The 16,265-nt window shown below is 39.6% G+C and overlaps 1 protein-coding gene across 1 annotated transcript; it reads right to left on the reverse strand.

Annotated features, from left to right (window-relative positions):
* Window positions 1-603: 603 nt before the first annotated feature.
* Meioc (meiosis specific with coiled-coil domain) lies at window positions 604-14,627 on the reverse strand. Its single transcript, XM_052196346.1, has 8 exons — window positions 14,562-14,627; window positions 13,938-14,072; window positions 10,901-11,058; window positions 9,526-9,630; window positions 6,034-7,906; window positions 5,255-5,389; window positions 1,250-1,430; window positions 604-833 (listed from the first exon to the last, which is right to left on the reverse strand). The coding sequence occupies exons 1-8, from the start codon at window positions 14,625-14,627 to the stop codon at window positions 604-606; spliced, it is 2,883 nt and encodes a 960-aa protein (XP_052052306.1).
* Window positions 14,628-16,265: the final 1,638 nt, after the last annotated feature.

Consider the following 16,265-nt stretch of genomic DNA (forward strand, 5'->3'; position numbering starts at 1 on the left):
GAGAATCAGATACATTTCCCTCCATATACTTAGGCACTAAGATTTCAAATTTATAAATATGGTAGTATTTTAAATATTAAATTTTTACATGAATATTGGGTTTATTATCCCTGTTTTCCTTTGTTTCCTAGGTATTATCCAGTTTTGTAAGGAAAATACTTTTAAATCACAATCAAAACTTGTCTTGGTTACTAAACTGTAGCCATAATTGGGTTACAGTCACTTAGACTCATTATTTGGAATTATACTTACTAAGGCAGAACTAAATGAAACTTATCTCCTAGAAGAATTTCACATTTGCATTTACCTGCACTGAAGAATGGATTTAAGCAATTTTTAGCTGTGAGGGGATATTTAATAAACTTGCTATCTTTGACTACTCAGAACTCCTAGAATAATCAACTTTACCTTTGAGTTCCCTTTAAACTGTATCTGATTCATTCCAAGCAGATTTTTAAATAGAAGTTAGACTTCATTGAAGTATTAACTTTAAATCTGAAAGAAAATTAATGGACTGAAAGTTTGACAAGTTCATTAAAAATTTTAGCACATCTTGATACATTTACTTATCAGCTTTTAAACTCTTCCTTCTGCTGCATTTCCTTAATGTTTGCTTGTTTCACCTCTCTGGTTCATTGGATTGCCACTATTTATGCTTTCATGGACTTTATCTTCACAGTTTACTAGATCTTGGAAAGCCTTTTCCATGTCAGCTTGGCCTGCTGTACTTGCTGTTTTTGGCAAGGTCATCTGCAGTGCACACCACAGGGTAGTGCGTGCTTTTCGAGTAGCTACACACATCTCTTTAATTGCTGTGGCAAGAGCAAAAACATCTGTAAAACAAATAGGGTTATTTCTTATTATTTAAATACTCCTTACATTTAAGAAGTTCAGTGCTGTTGCTACCAAGTGATCAAACATTATTTTTACAGAAATGGTGATAGCTAAGATAATGAAATACTTTAAAAAAAATAGTTTAAAGCACTGTTGCTTTATCTTTGATCTGTATAGCAATAACTATGATTTGGTAAAAAAAAAAGACTATATCTTAAAACAAGAATTATAATTATATGCATAAAATTAACAAAAGAGAACAATATACTTTGGGAATAAATAATCTGGTGATCATTTTTAATTTGTTCAGATAAGTTAATTTTAGAAATTCAGTCTTTTAATCCCAGAATCTGATTTTATTAATATTCAAATTCTTACACTACTGTATCAAAAGAGTTTGAATAAATGTTTGTACCTCTGTCATCTTGGCACCTAGGCACTCCTTGTCTTTGCCGATTTGAAGCATTAACAATTTCATCCTTTCTCCGTGACTGTACAATGTGAATTGATTCCAAGTGTCTATCAAGAGCAGTGGAGATATTAGCATGAAGGGGAGAGCTTCGAAGACGTTCCATTTTGCCTAGTAAAGTCACAACCTGAGGGAAACATTTAAATTTTGATAAGGAAAACTAGTCTTTAATGAAGCATAATAGAGAACAACAATAATCATTCAATAAATAAATGGATGCTTACTATGTCCTAATACTATGGTAGTGGAAAGAAAAATGGAAAGTCTCTCTTTTTTTTTTTTCCTTCGAGACAGGGTTTCTTTGTATAGCCCTGGCTGTCCTGGAACTCACTCTGTAGACTAGGCTGGCCTTGAACTCAGAAATCCGTCAGCCTTTGCCTTCCAAGTGCTGGGATTAAAGGTGTACGTCACCACTGCCTGGCAGAAAGTCTCTATATTTGTGTATGGTAATTCTAAAAGTTATAGTTGATTACTGAGAATAATGAAAAGATCTAATATTCAAACACATATATATCACTGACAATGCTAAGATCTGATATTGGGTTTTTGTCTAGTAATAGCTCATAAGTAGAATGCTATTAGTAAGGATCACCTAAAGAAGAATTTCCGTTAAAGTCATCTGGGCATGATGATACACATCTTAATCCCAGAACCTGGGAGAAAAAGATAGATCGATCTCTGAGTTCAAGGCCTGGTTCACACAGCAATTTTCAGACCAAACAAAGCTTCATTGTGAGACCCCACTCAAAAAGATGTCAAAAGAGGGGATGGGGTTGCTGAAGAGATGGCTCAGCAGGTTAAGAATTAACACTGCTCTTCCAGAGGTCCAGAGTTCAATTCCCAACAAGCACAAGGTAGCCCACAACCATCTGTAATGGGATCCAATGCCCTCTTCTGGTGTGTCTGAAAAGAGCAACAGTGTACTCATATACATAAATAAATCTTTCTAAAAAAGACATGAACTATTTTTTATTAATCCTGACCTCAGCAAGTCTTCTTTCTGGGTCTCCAATATTTTCTTTTTGGAGATCAGAAATAGACCATTCAAACTAACAATTTTTTCCCTAAGAGATTGTGTGTGTGTGTGTATGTGTGTCTTGTCTGTATGTGTGTGAATGCCAGAAGAGGGTATGAAAGCCTCTGAAGCTAAGTCATAAGCAGTTCTGCAGCCCACTGTGGGTACTGAAAACCAAACTCATGTTCTTTGTTTTGTTTTGTTTTTTTGTTTTTTTTTGGAATTTGGTTTTTTCGAGACAGGGCTTCTTTGTATAGCCCTAGCTGTCCTGGAACTCACTCTGTAGACCAGGCTGGCCTCGAACTCAGAAATCCACCTGCCTCTGCCTCCCAGAGTGCTGGGATTACAGGCATGCGCCACCACCGCCCAGTCAAACTCATGTTCTTTGGAAGAATGGTAAGCACTCTTAACCTCTGAGCCACCTTTCTAGCCACACCTCTTAGTTTTAAGGCAACCATAATGTTGCCTTAACCATACTTAACCATAGTAACAGACAATATTTAAATTTACATTGAAGTGATATAAAGTATTATAATTGCCAAAACTGCTAATAAAAGTCAGCAGTGATTTTAGTGCTGGGATTACAGGTGTACACCACCATATCTGGTTTATACAGCACTAGGACTATGTGTGTGCTAGACAAGCATTCTATCAACTGAACTACATTATTTTGAATCCCAGGAAAGTTTCCAATATTTTTGTTAATGAACTTTTAAAAGGGTACCAGGACTGGAAAGATGGATTACTGGATAAAGTGCTTGCCACACACGTGCAAATACCAGAGTTCAGATTTCCAACACTCATGTAATCTTGGTAGCCTGCCTGTAATCCCAGTGCTCCAGAGGCAGAGACAGGCTCCCTTGGGCAAACTGGTGAGTTGTGGGTTCAAGTGAGAGATCTTGCCTCAGTATATATGGTGGAGAGTGAATAAGGAAAACAATACCAACCTCTGGTCTCCACAGACATCTGCACACACATACATGTATACCCTCACATGTGTGCCCACAGATATAAAATACACACACAAACATGCATATACATGAAAAGCTAAAACATTACTGGGTATATTAAGTTAGTATGGGGAGTTATGTTTAATATGCCTAACATGTTTCAAGATCCAACCAATGTAAAGAACTTTTTAATTGACATGTGACTATCAAGTAAGTAAAATAATTACCACTGGGAACTAATTATTAACAAGTCTGTTCCAAGTGTTAAAAAATTTCCTCCTTATATACGCCAGTCAGATCCTTGAGGGCTAAACAGATGAACAGTAACAATCCAGTGAGGTAAAAAGTATTTCTCAATAGGGGAGGGCCAAGAGGGTAATGGGGTAAGAAAGACACGTAGCTAATGTTTTTCATCATGTGGAATCCAGATGTAAATGTATACAACAAAAGCAGAGAGACTACTTGAAGAGAGAAGGAACAAGGGAAGGTAATGGGAGGTAAAAAGCAAGGTATGGTGAAGCGTACAATCAAAATGTCATTTTTTTTAATTTTTATTTTACATTTTTAAAAAGATCTATTTGTATAATCAGAGGATAAAGTACAGGAGTTGGTTCTCTCTTTCCACCCATCTTGTAGCTTCTAGGAATCGAACTTAGGTTGTTAGCCTTGGCATTCAGCACCTTTACCCACTGAGCCATCTTTCAGGCCTTTTAAAGCATTTTAAAGTGTTGGTTTTAAAAGCATTCTCTCTGGGGCTGGAGAGATGGCTCAGCAGTTAAGAGCACTATTTAAGAGTACTTAATGAGACTTTAAAAGACTGCTCTTCAAGAGGTCCTGAGTTCAATTCCCAGCAACCATTACATGGTGGCTCACAACCATCTATAATGGGATCTGATGCCCTCTTCTGGTGTGTCTGAAGAGAGCTATGGTGTACTCATACATATAAAAATAAAATCTTAAAAAAAAAAAAAAGCATTCTTTCCATCAGGGGTTCCTTTGCCAATGTGTATTTGAAGAGAAATTCTTTAAATTACTAAAGATACTATGTTATGATGCTGGGGATGTAACTCAAGGCTTCATACATGTTAAATAAAGGTAAATCTACCAGTGATTGATAACCATCTCTAGCCCACTCAAGTTACTTATTAAATGACTATGGAACTATTGTCATTCCCTAATATTGAGCATAGTTATAGAACCAAACATGAGTTTGTTTGAGTTGTGTTGGAGAGGTAGTTCAGACAGTAGAGTGCTAGCTGAGCAGGCATGAGAACCTGAGTTCAGATCTTCAGTACCCATGGTTCAAAAAGGAGCCAAATAGCCGGGCGGTGGTGGCGCACACCTGTAATCCCAGCACTCTGGGAGGCAGAGGCAGGCGGATTTCTGAGTTCGAGGCCAGCCTGGTCTACAGAGTGAGTTCCAGGACAGCCAGGGCTATACAGAGAAAACTTGTCTCGGAAAAACCAAATTAAAAAAAAAAAAAACAAAAAACAAAAAACAAAAAACCCAAAAAACAAAAAAGAGCTGAACACAGTGATGGCCACCTGTAATCCCAGTATTGAGGAAGTAGAGATAAGAGGGTACCTAAGTCAGCTCATAAGCTAGCCTAGATGTGACTTCCAGGTCCCATGAGACCCTGTTTCAAAAAACTAAGGTGAAAAGCAATTGAGGAAGACCCTAATGTCCATCTGTGGCCTCCATATGCACATACACACAAAAGTTTTTTTCAGCTATATGTAATTGATTTTACTATGTTTTTTGTTTGTTTTGAGCCTAGGCTGTTCTCAAACTCACTAATATTGCTGAGGCTGGCCTTAATCTTGATCCCCCTGCTTCTACCTCCCAAATGCTGGCATTTCATACATACACCATCACCTGGCTGTAAATGTGATATTAAAATCCTTTACCACTCTAACTTACTGAAATTATTAAAATTTTTATCAAGTAATTTTTAAAAGTCCATTATTGGACGTTTTAATAGCTTACTCTGGCTTGTTCTCGAAGTTCATCCACAATTAACCGATCAACTCTAGATGGGTTGGAAGTCAGTCTTGGAATTGGAGTATTATTAGTACTGGATACTTTTTTTCCTGGATAATTCTTGGCAAGGGCTAATTCAGTCTGTGAAATATAATTTTTAGAGACTAGATTTTAAAGACACGATTCACCTGTAAATATTTTTCACAGTTTTAAGAAATATAAAAATTTCCCCTTTACTTGGTGTCAAAAGGAAATCAATATAAACCACATTTATATGCTAACTTAGAAAGTGAAAAACTTAAAAAAGAAAAATGACAACAAATAAAAAACACAGTACCATAATTTTTTATAATTATTATATTTACTTTAAAACTCTCCAACAATACAAAAAAAAAAAAAAAAACCTGTAACCCAATAAGGAAGAAAATCTACCTTTTAAAAGAGAAAAGTAACAACTGCTTCAAAACTCTAAACTTTCAATCTTTAAGTAACCTAGTTATGTCCTTTATAGCATTGAATAAAATACTGTACAGCAACAAGCTAGAAATACTCTTAAGTTGGGCAGTGGTGGCTCACACCTTTAATCCCTGCACTCAAGAGGCATAGGCAGGAAGATCTCTGAGTTCAAGACCAGTCTGGTCTACAGAGTATCATGAAAGCAGCCAGAACTATTCAGAGAAGCCCTGTCTCAAAAAAACAACAAAAAAGTACTCCTAAACCAAGCAAAGTAAACAAAAACAAGTAGATGGAACATACTGTTACTTCTAAATGGATAATTCTGTTACCTTTTTTCTCTCCTTTTCCAAAGCTCTCCATTGTTCATAGCACTCTTCTAGACGAATATGAAGCTCACTAGCTGGTCCACTACGGGTTTTAATTGGTCTTTGAAATCCAAAAGTTGGCACAAAACCAGAAAAGGAATTATCACCATACATCATATCATTAAAATAGGGATATAAATGGCTTAAGTCATCATAAGAAAACAAATCATAGGAATCCAACAGTGGAACAACTGAATGGCCAAATGGGTGGGTAGATCTTAGGGGAAACCCATTTGAACCAAGTTGTTGAAAACCCTGATTATGTCGTAAATCTCCCATCATATAATTATTAGAAAAGCATGAGGCCTGTGTGCGATTCACACGGCTATTAATATTGCTGTCTCCACTTCCTTGTCTGTGGCTATTAAAATGACCCTGTGACTCTAACAGATCTTGATATGTATTTTGAGGTAAGCCATCAAAATGCTTTGGAATGTCCTCAGGATCATAATGTCCACTCTGGGGCTTGGCTTGAAAATTATGTTTGTTTACATTTTCTATTATTCCATACTGTGAAGCTGAATAGCTATCACAAAATCCATTCGGCTGCTTTATTTTTTTCTCTGTAACCGATTCAAAAAGATTATCTTCTCCAGTTTTTGTTAGTCCTTCCATGTGATTCACAGATTGAATTCTTTCTGCACCATTGTAACTAAAATCAAAACCAGAAAATGCTGAAGGGTTTTCTTGGCAATACTTCTGAAATAAATTGCTATTTGAGGTTAAATTTGTAGATGAGAGTTGGGGAAAATCTGAAGAATGGTTAGAACCCTTTGAAGCTGCACTTAAATGACTATTCAATTTCATCAAGTTACCTTGATTTCGATAAGGAATAGGAAGGTTATTTTTTGTTTGAACATTCATCCAAGTTGGTCTGTTTAAACTGATACCTCCTGAAGATGTTGCTGAATTCGAGAATAAATTCACTGATTTAAAATATTCAGAGTTTAGAGGATCAGGCTTAGCAAACTGTTGCTTTTCAGTGACATTAGCAAAATCATTATTAGCTGGACAAGCTGTGTGAGGCTTTAATCCATATTCTGATTTTAAGCCAAAATCAGCAGTGAATGCTGCTTCCTTTGCAAACTGTTTTTCTGTCAGATGTGGTGTTGTTTTTGGAAATGCAAAATTCTGCTGGTCAGGTATTGTCTCCTCCATTTTTTTCTGATTTGCTGGCTTAACTTGAAATAACTTCGTATAGGCATCTGCTTCCACAGTTGGTGTTTCAGGTGTACCATTGGCTAATTTTTTACCATCTTGGACACTAAAATTTGAACATTTGTTAAGCTTTGTCTTATTAGGATGAGAATATTCTGGGTATCTACAATAATCTGCATTTTCATTATATCTATTAAATTGGGAAAGAAATATCTCTGCCCTTTTATGCTGTAATGGTGTTTCAAGACCTTTAGTACATATTTTCTCTCTTCCATAGGCGTAAGTATCAATTCCTGATTCTTTCATGATATCAGACAGACCAGTCTGTGGTGTAAAACAGTTTTTGATAAATGGATATTCTTGGAAAGTTGCCTTAACTGTATCATTTGTCTGAATGTTGTAACAGTTAGAATGATCACTTCTTGAGAGGTACAACCACTGTTCTTCAAGGTCTAAACCAGTATATCCATGATAAAGTTCATCTATTTTTTGCTGTGGTGTGAGAGTATTATTATGCATGTATTGCTTTTCCACTGCTGACACAGATTCACCACTATAAAAAGCTTGCTGAGAGATAGATGTATCTATTGGCCTTTTGGTTTCTGTTAAGAGGTCATGGTGATCTACAAATCTGCTTGTGTTCATTGGCCAAACTGACTTTAAATTGGAGGAGCAGGTCCTAGAACAAGTAAACATATTTAATTACAATTTAAGTCTTAGAGACTTTATTTCCTTTGGAAATATTAGGAAAGAATAAAAAGAAATTCTCTTCCCCCCCACCATTCTCAAGTCTTTACCAACCCTTATTTATAAACTACCACTGTTTCCAAACAAGTCAATAATATGAAATGTGCCACCTTCTGTAAGAGTTGTGTGCCAAATAAAGGTGACCACATATATATGATGGTGCTTTAAGATTACGAGTGGAAGTGGAAAATTCCCTCTGCCTTAGTGGCATAGCACAAAGCATTACTTATGTTTGTGGTACTTATATAAACATGGTTACTGTACTGCCAGCCCTTTAATAGTATAGGACAGAGCTATGTATAATCTATAATATTAGGGGATGATAATGACTGTTACTAGTTTATAATTTACTGTAGAATATTTAAAATTTTTAGATTTATTTTTATTAATTATGTCTATGTATATGTGTCTGTATGTGGGTATGTGTCTGTATGTCCAGTTCCCTCAGGAGCTAAAGGCATTATATACACTGGAACTGGAGATATAAAAGGTTGTGAGCTGTCTCACATGGGTACTGAAAAACAAGCTTGGGTTCTTTGAAGAATAGAAAATACTCAACCACTGAGCCATCTTTCCAGCCCCTGTATATGTTTATTGCCTGTTTATTTATTTTTTAAAACATTGTAAAATTGTCATTACACCATCAACAGCCTTGTATATTCTAAGGTTACACTCTCTCATTTCTCTCTGTCTTTTGTATATTTACAGACAGGATCTTGTTATAAGTCAAACTCAACCTCAAACCCTCGAACCCTCTAGGTAGCCAAGGGTGGCCTCCAACTTGATTGTTCTACCTCAGCTCAAATTGAAATTATAGATATGTGTACCCAGTTGGAGCACTTTATGGTTACTGTCTCTTTGACTACATCAAGGAGGTATACTGAATGACTGGCCTATACATGACACAAACATATCCTATACTTTTCTAAAAGTCATTAGCCAATGCCCAAGGTGAGTAACTTTAGGGTCTTACATGAATTGTTTATACTAAGCAAATAGTTTTTCCTCTGAATAGGTTATTATATGATTCAAAAGTATGTTGACCAAAATTTTTAATGAAAAAAGATGTGTTTTGCTTAAAATATTTTTGAAACTAAAGTATTTTAACTGGTTACACATGTATGGCATATTTTCTTATTAATAGGGCACTTGGATAATATGGCTTCCACACCCAAATAAAACAATTAAAATATTTTAAAACCTCTACCCACATGAATAAAATCCATATGTATTCCTGCAATGAGTTTTATCCTTCGAGGTCTAAGTTTAAAGCCTCTTAGAACTTATATGTTCTTTAAGCCAAGCTTCAGGCTCATGAACTTAAGGGAAATAACTATGAATTATGCAAGAATTTTTTAAAATCAAAGTTCTTAAGCAAGCAAAACATTATCCTGAACATTCAATTGTATAGCAAGTACTTCAGCAAAATCAAGGTTCCTAAAAACAAATATTTCGACCCATTGTTAAATATAATTAAATATTAAACAATGAAGTAACCTAGTATATGTCAATTAAAAGGACTATTATACACCATAAAGTTTATATACTAACCCTTCAGCAAAATATGGCTGCGACTTATCCTGTTCTTCCAAAATGTTAGACACAAGTCCATATAAGTCTGTTTCACTGCCATAGTCATTTCTTTCAGTCTGAATCCTAAAAATGAATATCATATAGAAACTATCTTATTTATTAAAATATATCAATTTCTCCTTCCATATTCCATTCTTTTTTTGTTTTTATTTCTTTTTCATTTGTGGTGCTAAAGATCAAATCCAGTATCTCATACATGATAGATAAGTGCTCTAACATTAAACTATATTTCCTCCCCTTTTATCATCTTTTCTGTAAGATAGATTGCTTCTATACATCATTTCAAACAAAGAAAAGACAAGAACATTTTCTAGTTTAGTATATTATCTATTATATAAATATTTATCATTTCAAGTCCTATGCCTAGTTTACAAAATATGCTTACCTCTTATTTCTCTATAACATTCTATTGATTTAAAGTGACCAAGATAAAAATTTCTGACCAACAATGTCACAGAAACGCTTGGTACCAACTTCTGAAAGCATGTCCAGTATAATTATACATCATTCTAAATCTCTTCAATTTTTTCATTTGTTATTTAAAAACCAAATGGAGCTAGAGGTATGGTAGCACACTCCTTCACTGCTAGCACTCAGGAGACAGAGGCAGACAGATATCTATGACTTTGAAGTTAGCATGGTCTAGTCAGCAAGTTCCAGGCCAGCCAAGGCTACAAAGTGAGACTGTCACAAGAAACAAACAATACAAAAGCAAAAACAAAAAAATGGAAGGAAGAAACTAAAGCAAAACCAAAACAACCACAAAACTATGATACTGCTGATGCTTTTAGGCCCCTGTGTTAAATATTGGATAAAAAGATGTAATGAGATATGGACATCATAGACAACGTGATAATTTTACCATGTTCATTAAATATAGTAGTTTATGGGCTATCCCTATATATTTGCCAAGTAATGATTAAGCTGGAGTTTCACATCTCTGAAATGCTATACAGCAATTAATAGGATCTAATACAGTGATTCTCAACTTTGAGTCATGACCCCTTTGGGGGCTTTGAATGACTTTCACAGGGTGTCACCAAAGACTATACAAATATTTACATTAAGGTTCATAATGGTAGCAAAATAACAGTTATGAAGTAGCAACAAAAATAATATTATGGTTGGGGGAGGTCACCACAACATAGGAACTGCATTAAAGTGTCACAGCATTAGGAAGGTTGAGAACCACTGGTCTAATACCTGAATGAAAAGACACAAACACTTGGAAAATTGCTATCTTCTACTTTTTCTAGTTTTAAAAATAATTCTTTCCTAAATGTAATGTTTTGCTGTTTTAAAACGTAACTTCTAAGCAATTTTATTAACTTACCTATTCTTTACACTGATCTGAGAACTAGAAGGTTGTTTAATATCATCTCCATAAGTAGACCATGGTGCATAGAAGAGTGAGGAGTCTATAGAACTTGCATACTCTGTTGATGAGGAGAGTGGAGTGCAGGTCTGCCTTAGGTCTACATTGTCTTCATTCTGAAAATTTAAAGAAATATTTCCACATTAGAGAGAACAAATTTTCATTTATTAGAGAGTATTAGCAAAATAGTAAGAAAACATAATAATGCAGGTGCTGGAAGAAGTTGGGATAGCTACTCAAGAACTCTGTCAATAGCTGGAATACAAACATCTGAGGGGCATTACAATCTGCTGCAATTCCTCGGCTCTGTTCTAGCACTGACGCTGAAGCAACTACAACAATATATAAACAAATGAACATGGTTTTGTTGCAATAAATTTTTATGTACAAAAAGTTATTGGTCAGACCTAGAGTTTTTGTTAAACTAAAGACATATCAAGCCTCCAAGGGATCAGCCAATGAGACTGCTCAGTGAGTAAAGGTGCTTGCCACCAAGCCTCATGACTTGAGCTTACATGGCCAAGATCCATGTGGCAGGAGAGCCAACTCCTTCAAGTTGTCCTTGGATCTTAACACATGTGCCACAGACACAAATACCCTGTCTCCCACCACTCCCCAAATGATATATGTAATCTTTTTTAACTCATAAAGGTAGGAGCGGAGAGATGGCTCAGAGGGTTAAAGTGTTTGCCCTCGAAAGCTTAATGACCTGAGTTCTATCCCTGGGACCCACAATGGATGAGAAAAATCCTGAAAGTTGTCCTGTGCCCTCTTTGTGTATGCCATGGAATATGTGCACTTATATTCACATGCGCATATCATAACACAGTAGAAATTTTAATGTAAAGGTTATTTTAAGAAGAGGACATCATTCCCTTAGGTCCCTCTTTGCAAAAACTTACTGATAGGTGTAATTGCTGTAGTTTTAATATTTGAAACACAGAAGACTTTGTGTGGATATTGATGGTATTATTTTAAGTAAATTCCACACAAAATTTACTTTGTTTTCCTAGACAGGATTATAGAAGTTTGGTCTGGCTCTGAGAAATAAGACTCATACTCAAAACATATTTACATATACCTTGGCCATATATAGCTAGGCTCTTTTATAACTAGATTATAACTTAATATAACCCACTTATTCTGATCTACATTCTGCCACATGGCTGGTTACCTGTGCTTAGGTAGTATGTGTACCTTTTGTCACATCTTTAAGGGTCATCAAATTTATTATTGACAGATGCCACATCCATACAGACATAAGATATTCTCTCTACACAGGACCTCATATAGACCAGGCTGGCCTTGAACTTACCGGGAATGGCCTAATATTTCAAAACTCCCAGTAGCTCTATCTTTCAAATGCTACTATTTTAGGAGTGCACCAACCATACCCAGCTTTACAAAATTTATTCAATGAAAAACTTATAACTTTGTAAGACTTTTATTTTCATAGAAATTCTACATATATTATTTTATTTAGTCAACTTAGGAAATGGGAATTATCTGTTTGTTATTATCGAGACAGGGTCTTGCTCTGTATTTCAGGCTGGTTTGGAACTCATTTTATAGCCCAAGCTGTCCTTGAGCTCACAGCAATCCTCCTGCCTCAGAATTCCCAAACACTAGGGTTACAGACAGTGCCCCATTTGGCTTTTCTATTTTAAAAACAAACTGAGTCTGAGAATATAGCTCAGTGGCAGAACACTTGACTATTATCATAAAAAAAAAAAGTTGCCGGGCGGTGGTGGCGCATGCCTGTAATCCCAGCACTCAGGAGGCAGAGGCAGACTTCTGAGTTGGAGGCCACCCTGGTCTACAGAGTCAATTTCAGGATAGTTAGGGCTACCCCAGAGAAATGAAACTGTGCTTTAAGAAGCCAGAACAAGCTGGGCAGTGGTGGCACACGCCTGTAATCCCAGCACTCTGGGAGGCAGAGGCAGGTGGATTTCTGAGTTCGAGGCCAGCCTGGTCTACAGAGTGAGTTCCTGGACAGCCAGGACTACACAGAGAAACCCTATCTCGAAAAAAACGGAAAAAAAAAGTGGGTTTTTTTTCTTTTTCTTTTCTTTCTTTTTTTTTTTTTTTTTTTTTTTTTTTTTTTTTTTTTGATTTTTCGAGACAGGGTTTCTCTGTGTAGTCCTGGCTGTCCTGGAACTCACTCTGTAGACCAGGCTGGCTTCGAACTCACCGATCCGCCTGCCTATGCCTCCCGAATGCTGAGATTACAGATATGTACCAACACTGCCTAGCTTAAATGTTTTTAAAAATTAAAAAAAAAGTCCAAAACCAAGTGTGTATTATGCGAACTCTAAAATATTTTCCTCTGGACCAGTCAGATGTGGGCAGGGTGCTTGCGGCTGATCCCGAGGACCTGCGTTCAAACCCTCGGGGACTGAAAAGTCCTCTCTTATATCTGCCTGTTTATCATGGCACGTTTCCATGCCGATCTGTTCTATTTATTTTTCCAGTGAAAGGTATTTTGATAGAGCTTTTCATTTTATAAATACACAGAGTTTGCCGGGCGGTGGTGGAGCACGCCTTTAATCCCAGCACTCTGGGAGGCAGAGGCAGGTGGATTTCTGAGTTCGAGGCCAGCCTGGTCTACAGAGTGAGTTCCAGGACAGCCAGGGCTATACAGAGAAACCCTGTCTCGAAAAAAATAAATAAATAAATACACGAAGTTAACCAATATATGTATATATTACAAAATTTGGTATCTATATAGAACTAGATAAATATAATAATAAAAAAATAATAAAAATAATAGCCCCCAGTTTTCCCCAGCCTCTAATTTTGACTGGAGTTTTTTCAACATGTATGGGGACTGAAGCTGAAGGTCCTGGGGGGGGGGTGCGTTAGCGCATGGGGGAGGGGGGAGGGGAGGCGAAAACTGAAGCGGGGGGGGGGGGGAGGAGGGACAAGGGCGCAGGGGTAGGGGTGGGGGGGAGGGAGATGGGGGGCAGGACGGGCAGTATTGAGGTTGTCACTGGACCTGCGACTTGTAGCAGTCGTAGAAGGACGTGGAGCCGGTCAGCATCATGCTGTTGAACACATCAGATAATCTGCTGCTGGTGTCCACACTGAGGTTCCAGCACCGATTCGCACTTCCGCGGAACGCCACCTTCGGCTGCTCGGGACGAGGAAACGCGAGGTCACCACGGAGCCCTCGGCCCGGGCGGGGACACTAACTTGGGGTCCCTCCCTCGGTCCCCCCACCACACACACACGCACACGCGCGCGCGCGCACGCCGCCCCCCGCCATTCCCTCTTCGAGCCCTCCTCGCCCCCGCGCACCAGCTCGGAGACGCGTCGGGCCCTCGACGGCCCTGACAAGACGCCTCCGCGCTACAGCCTCGACAGGCCGACGGAGGTGGCGGCTCCGCTATGGAGGCCTCGGGGAGGTCAACCCTCGCCCAGAGGCCCCCGTTCCCCACTCGCGACTCGGCCCGACGACATGTTGAGCCCCACCCGCGACCCACAATCTCCCGTGCCCCCCACACCGCAGCACCACCGCCACCACCCCGGGCGCCTCCTTAAAGAAGCGTGCAGTCGGACGGACGCGCCCGCTCCTCAGCGTCTCTCCCGGGTCGCCATCCTCGAAGGCCCCGCCAGTTACCTCAGGTCCCTCCCTCAGGCCTTGGGGGTGACGGGGCCGGCAGGTGTCTCCGCCGCTCACCTCCATGGGGGCCCCCCAGCTTCTCCCGGGCTAGCTACAGCTCCCGGGGTACGGGGATGAGGGAGGACGTCGAGGCCCAGCTCCCTCAGCCCGCACCCCACCGCTGCCGCAGCCGCCGTCGGCGCTGCCTGGAGCCGGTCTGAGGGTGGGGGGGCCGAGCCGAGAGGGTGCGACTCAGAAGAGGCCGTTACATTGCTCCGGGTGGCTCGCGACTAGGCACCGGCTGCCGGCGCCCCGCCCACGCCCACGCCCAGGAGGCCCGTCACCCCTCATCTCGCACCCCTCATTGGCCGGCTGCCCAGCCAATGGGCAACCGCCTCCAGGGTCTGTTACCCCCCCCAGCCCCCAGAGACAAGGCTACCAAGCAGCAGTTAGCCGACTTCGCCCTAGGCTTGCTCGGGTCTGAAATTTTTCCCGCTCAAAGTTAGCTCGCTCGGGATTGGTCAGAAGGGCCGAGCACCGGCCCGCTGATTGGCTGATAGGAGGCGCGCGCCTACTGGCTTGGTAGCGGTGCTTGGAAGATTAGGGAAATTGCACAGCAACTGGCTAATGACCTTAAAGCCCTCTGCCCCGCACCCTGGGCCAACATCTTCGTTTTGTGTCATGTTCTCTGGCCCTAGTTCCCAGAATTCCACAGAACCGCCAGCCCAATAGACTGTTGTAGCCTTTTGCAGAGGGCAAAGAAACGAGACCCTTAGAGACCTAATGACGAAAGCTGCCCTGTATGCTAGGCCCAGGTTTCCTTTAGGGTGAAGGTGCTTTGACTATTAAATATGAATATGGCTTTTTGAACAAACTTAACCCTGAATTTATTTGTTTTGTTTTGAGGATGGGTGTTTGTTTGTTGTTTGAAAGCTATTCCGGCGACCTTACGAGATGATGACATTGGCAGTCTGATTAGGGTCTTAGAAAAATGCAAAGTCCATCCCCAGACAATCCTCAAAATGTGCGTATGTGGGAGCACGGGGACAGGGGAGCACTGAAAATGTTAAGAGGCATAAACTCAGGCATTTTAGGGTGTTTATACTTAAAATAAAAATTTGAGACGCACCGGATTAAGCAGATGTTCATTTAGCTCGGGCACTAATGGAAGTTGACTAGGAGAATGAGTTTACTGGCCCACATAGACCTGACAGCCTTTCTAGATTCACAGCCATCTCTAACTCAACATGGAGAATGATAGAAGAAATATACCATATCAAACCCCGGCCTCCAACATAGACACAAACGGGCAAGTACGCGCACACGGGCACACACACAAACACAAATTAGAAAAAGGGATTTGGGATTGGGTTGATTTACTAATTACTTGCCTTCAAGTGTGAGAACTGAGTCTCATCCTCAGAACCCAGGACAAAAAACAAAAACAAAAACAAAAACAAGCCGGGGGGTGGTGGCGCACACCTGTAATCCCAGCACTTGGGAGGCAGAGGCAGGCAGATTTCTGAGTTCGAGGCCAGCCTGGTCTACAGAGTGAGTTCCAGGACAGCCGGGGCTACACGGAGAAACCCCGTCTCAAAAAAAACAAAGACAGTCGGTCCGGTGGTGGCGCATGCCTGTAATCCCAGCACTCTGGGAGGCAGAGGCAGGCAGATTCTTGAGTTCAAGGCCAGCCTGGTCTACAGAGTGAGTTCCAGGACAGCC

This window comes from Apodemus sylvaticus, chromosome 10 (genome assembly GCF_947179515.1).
Source record: "Apodemus sylvaticus chromosome 10, mApoSyl1.1, whole genome shotgun sequence".
Lineage (NCBI taxonomy): Eukaryota > Metazoa > Chordata > Mammalia > Rodentia > Muridae > Apodemus > Apodemus sylvaticus.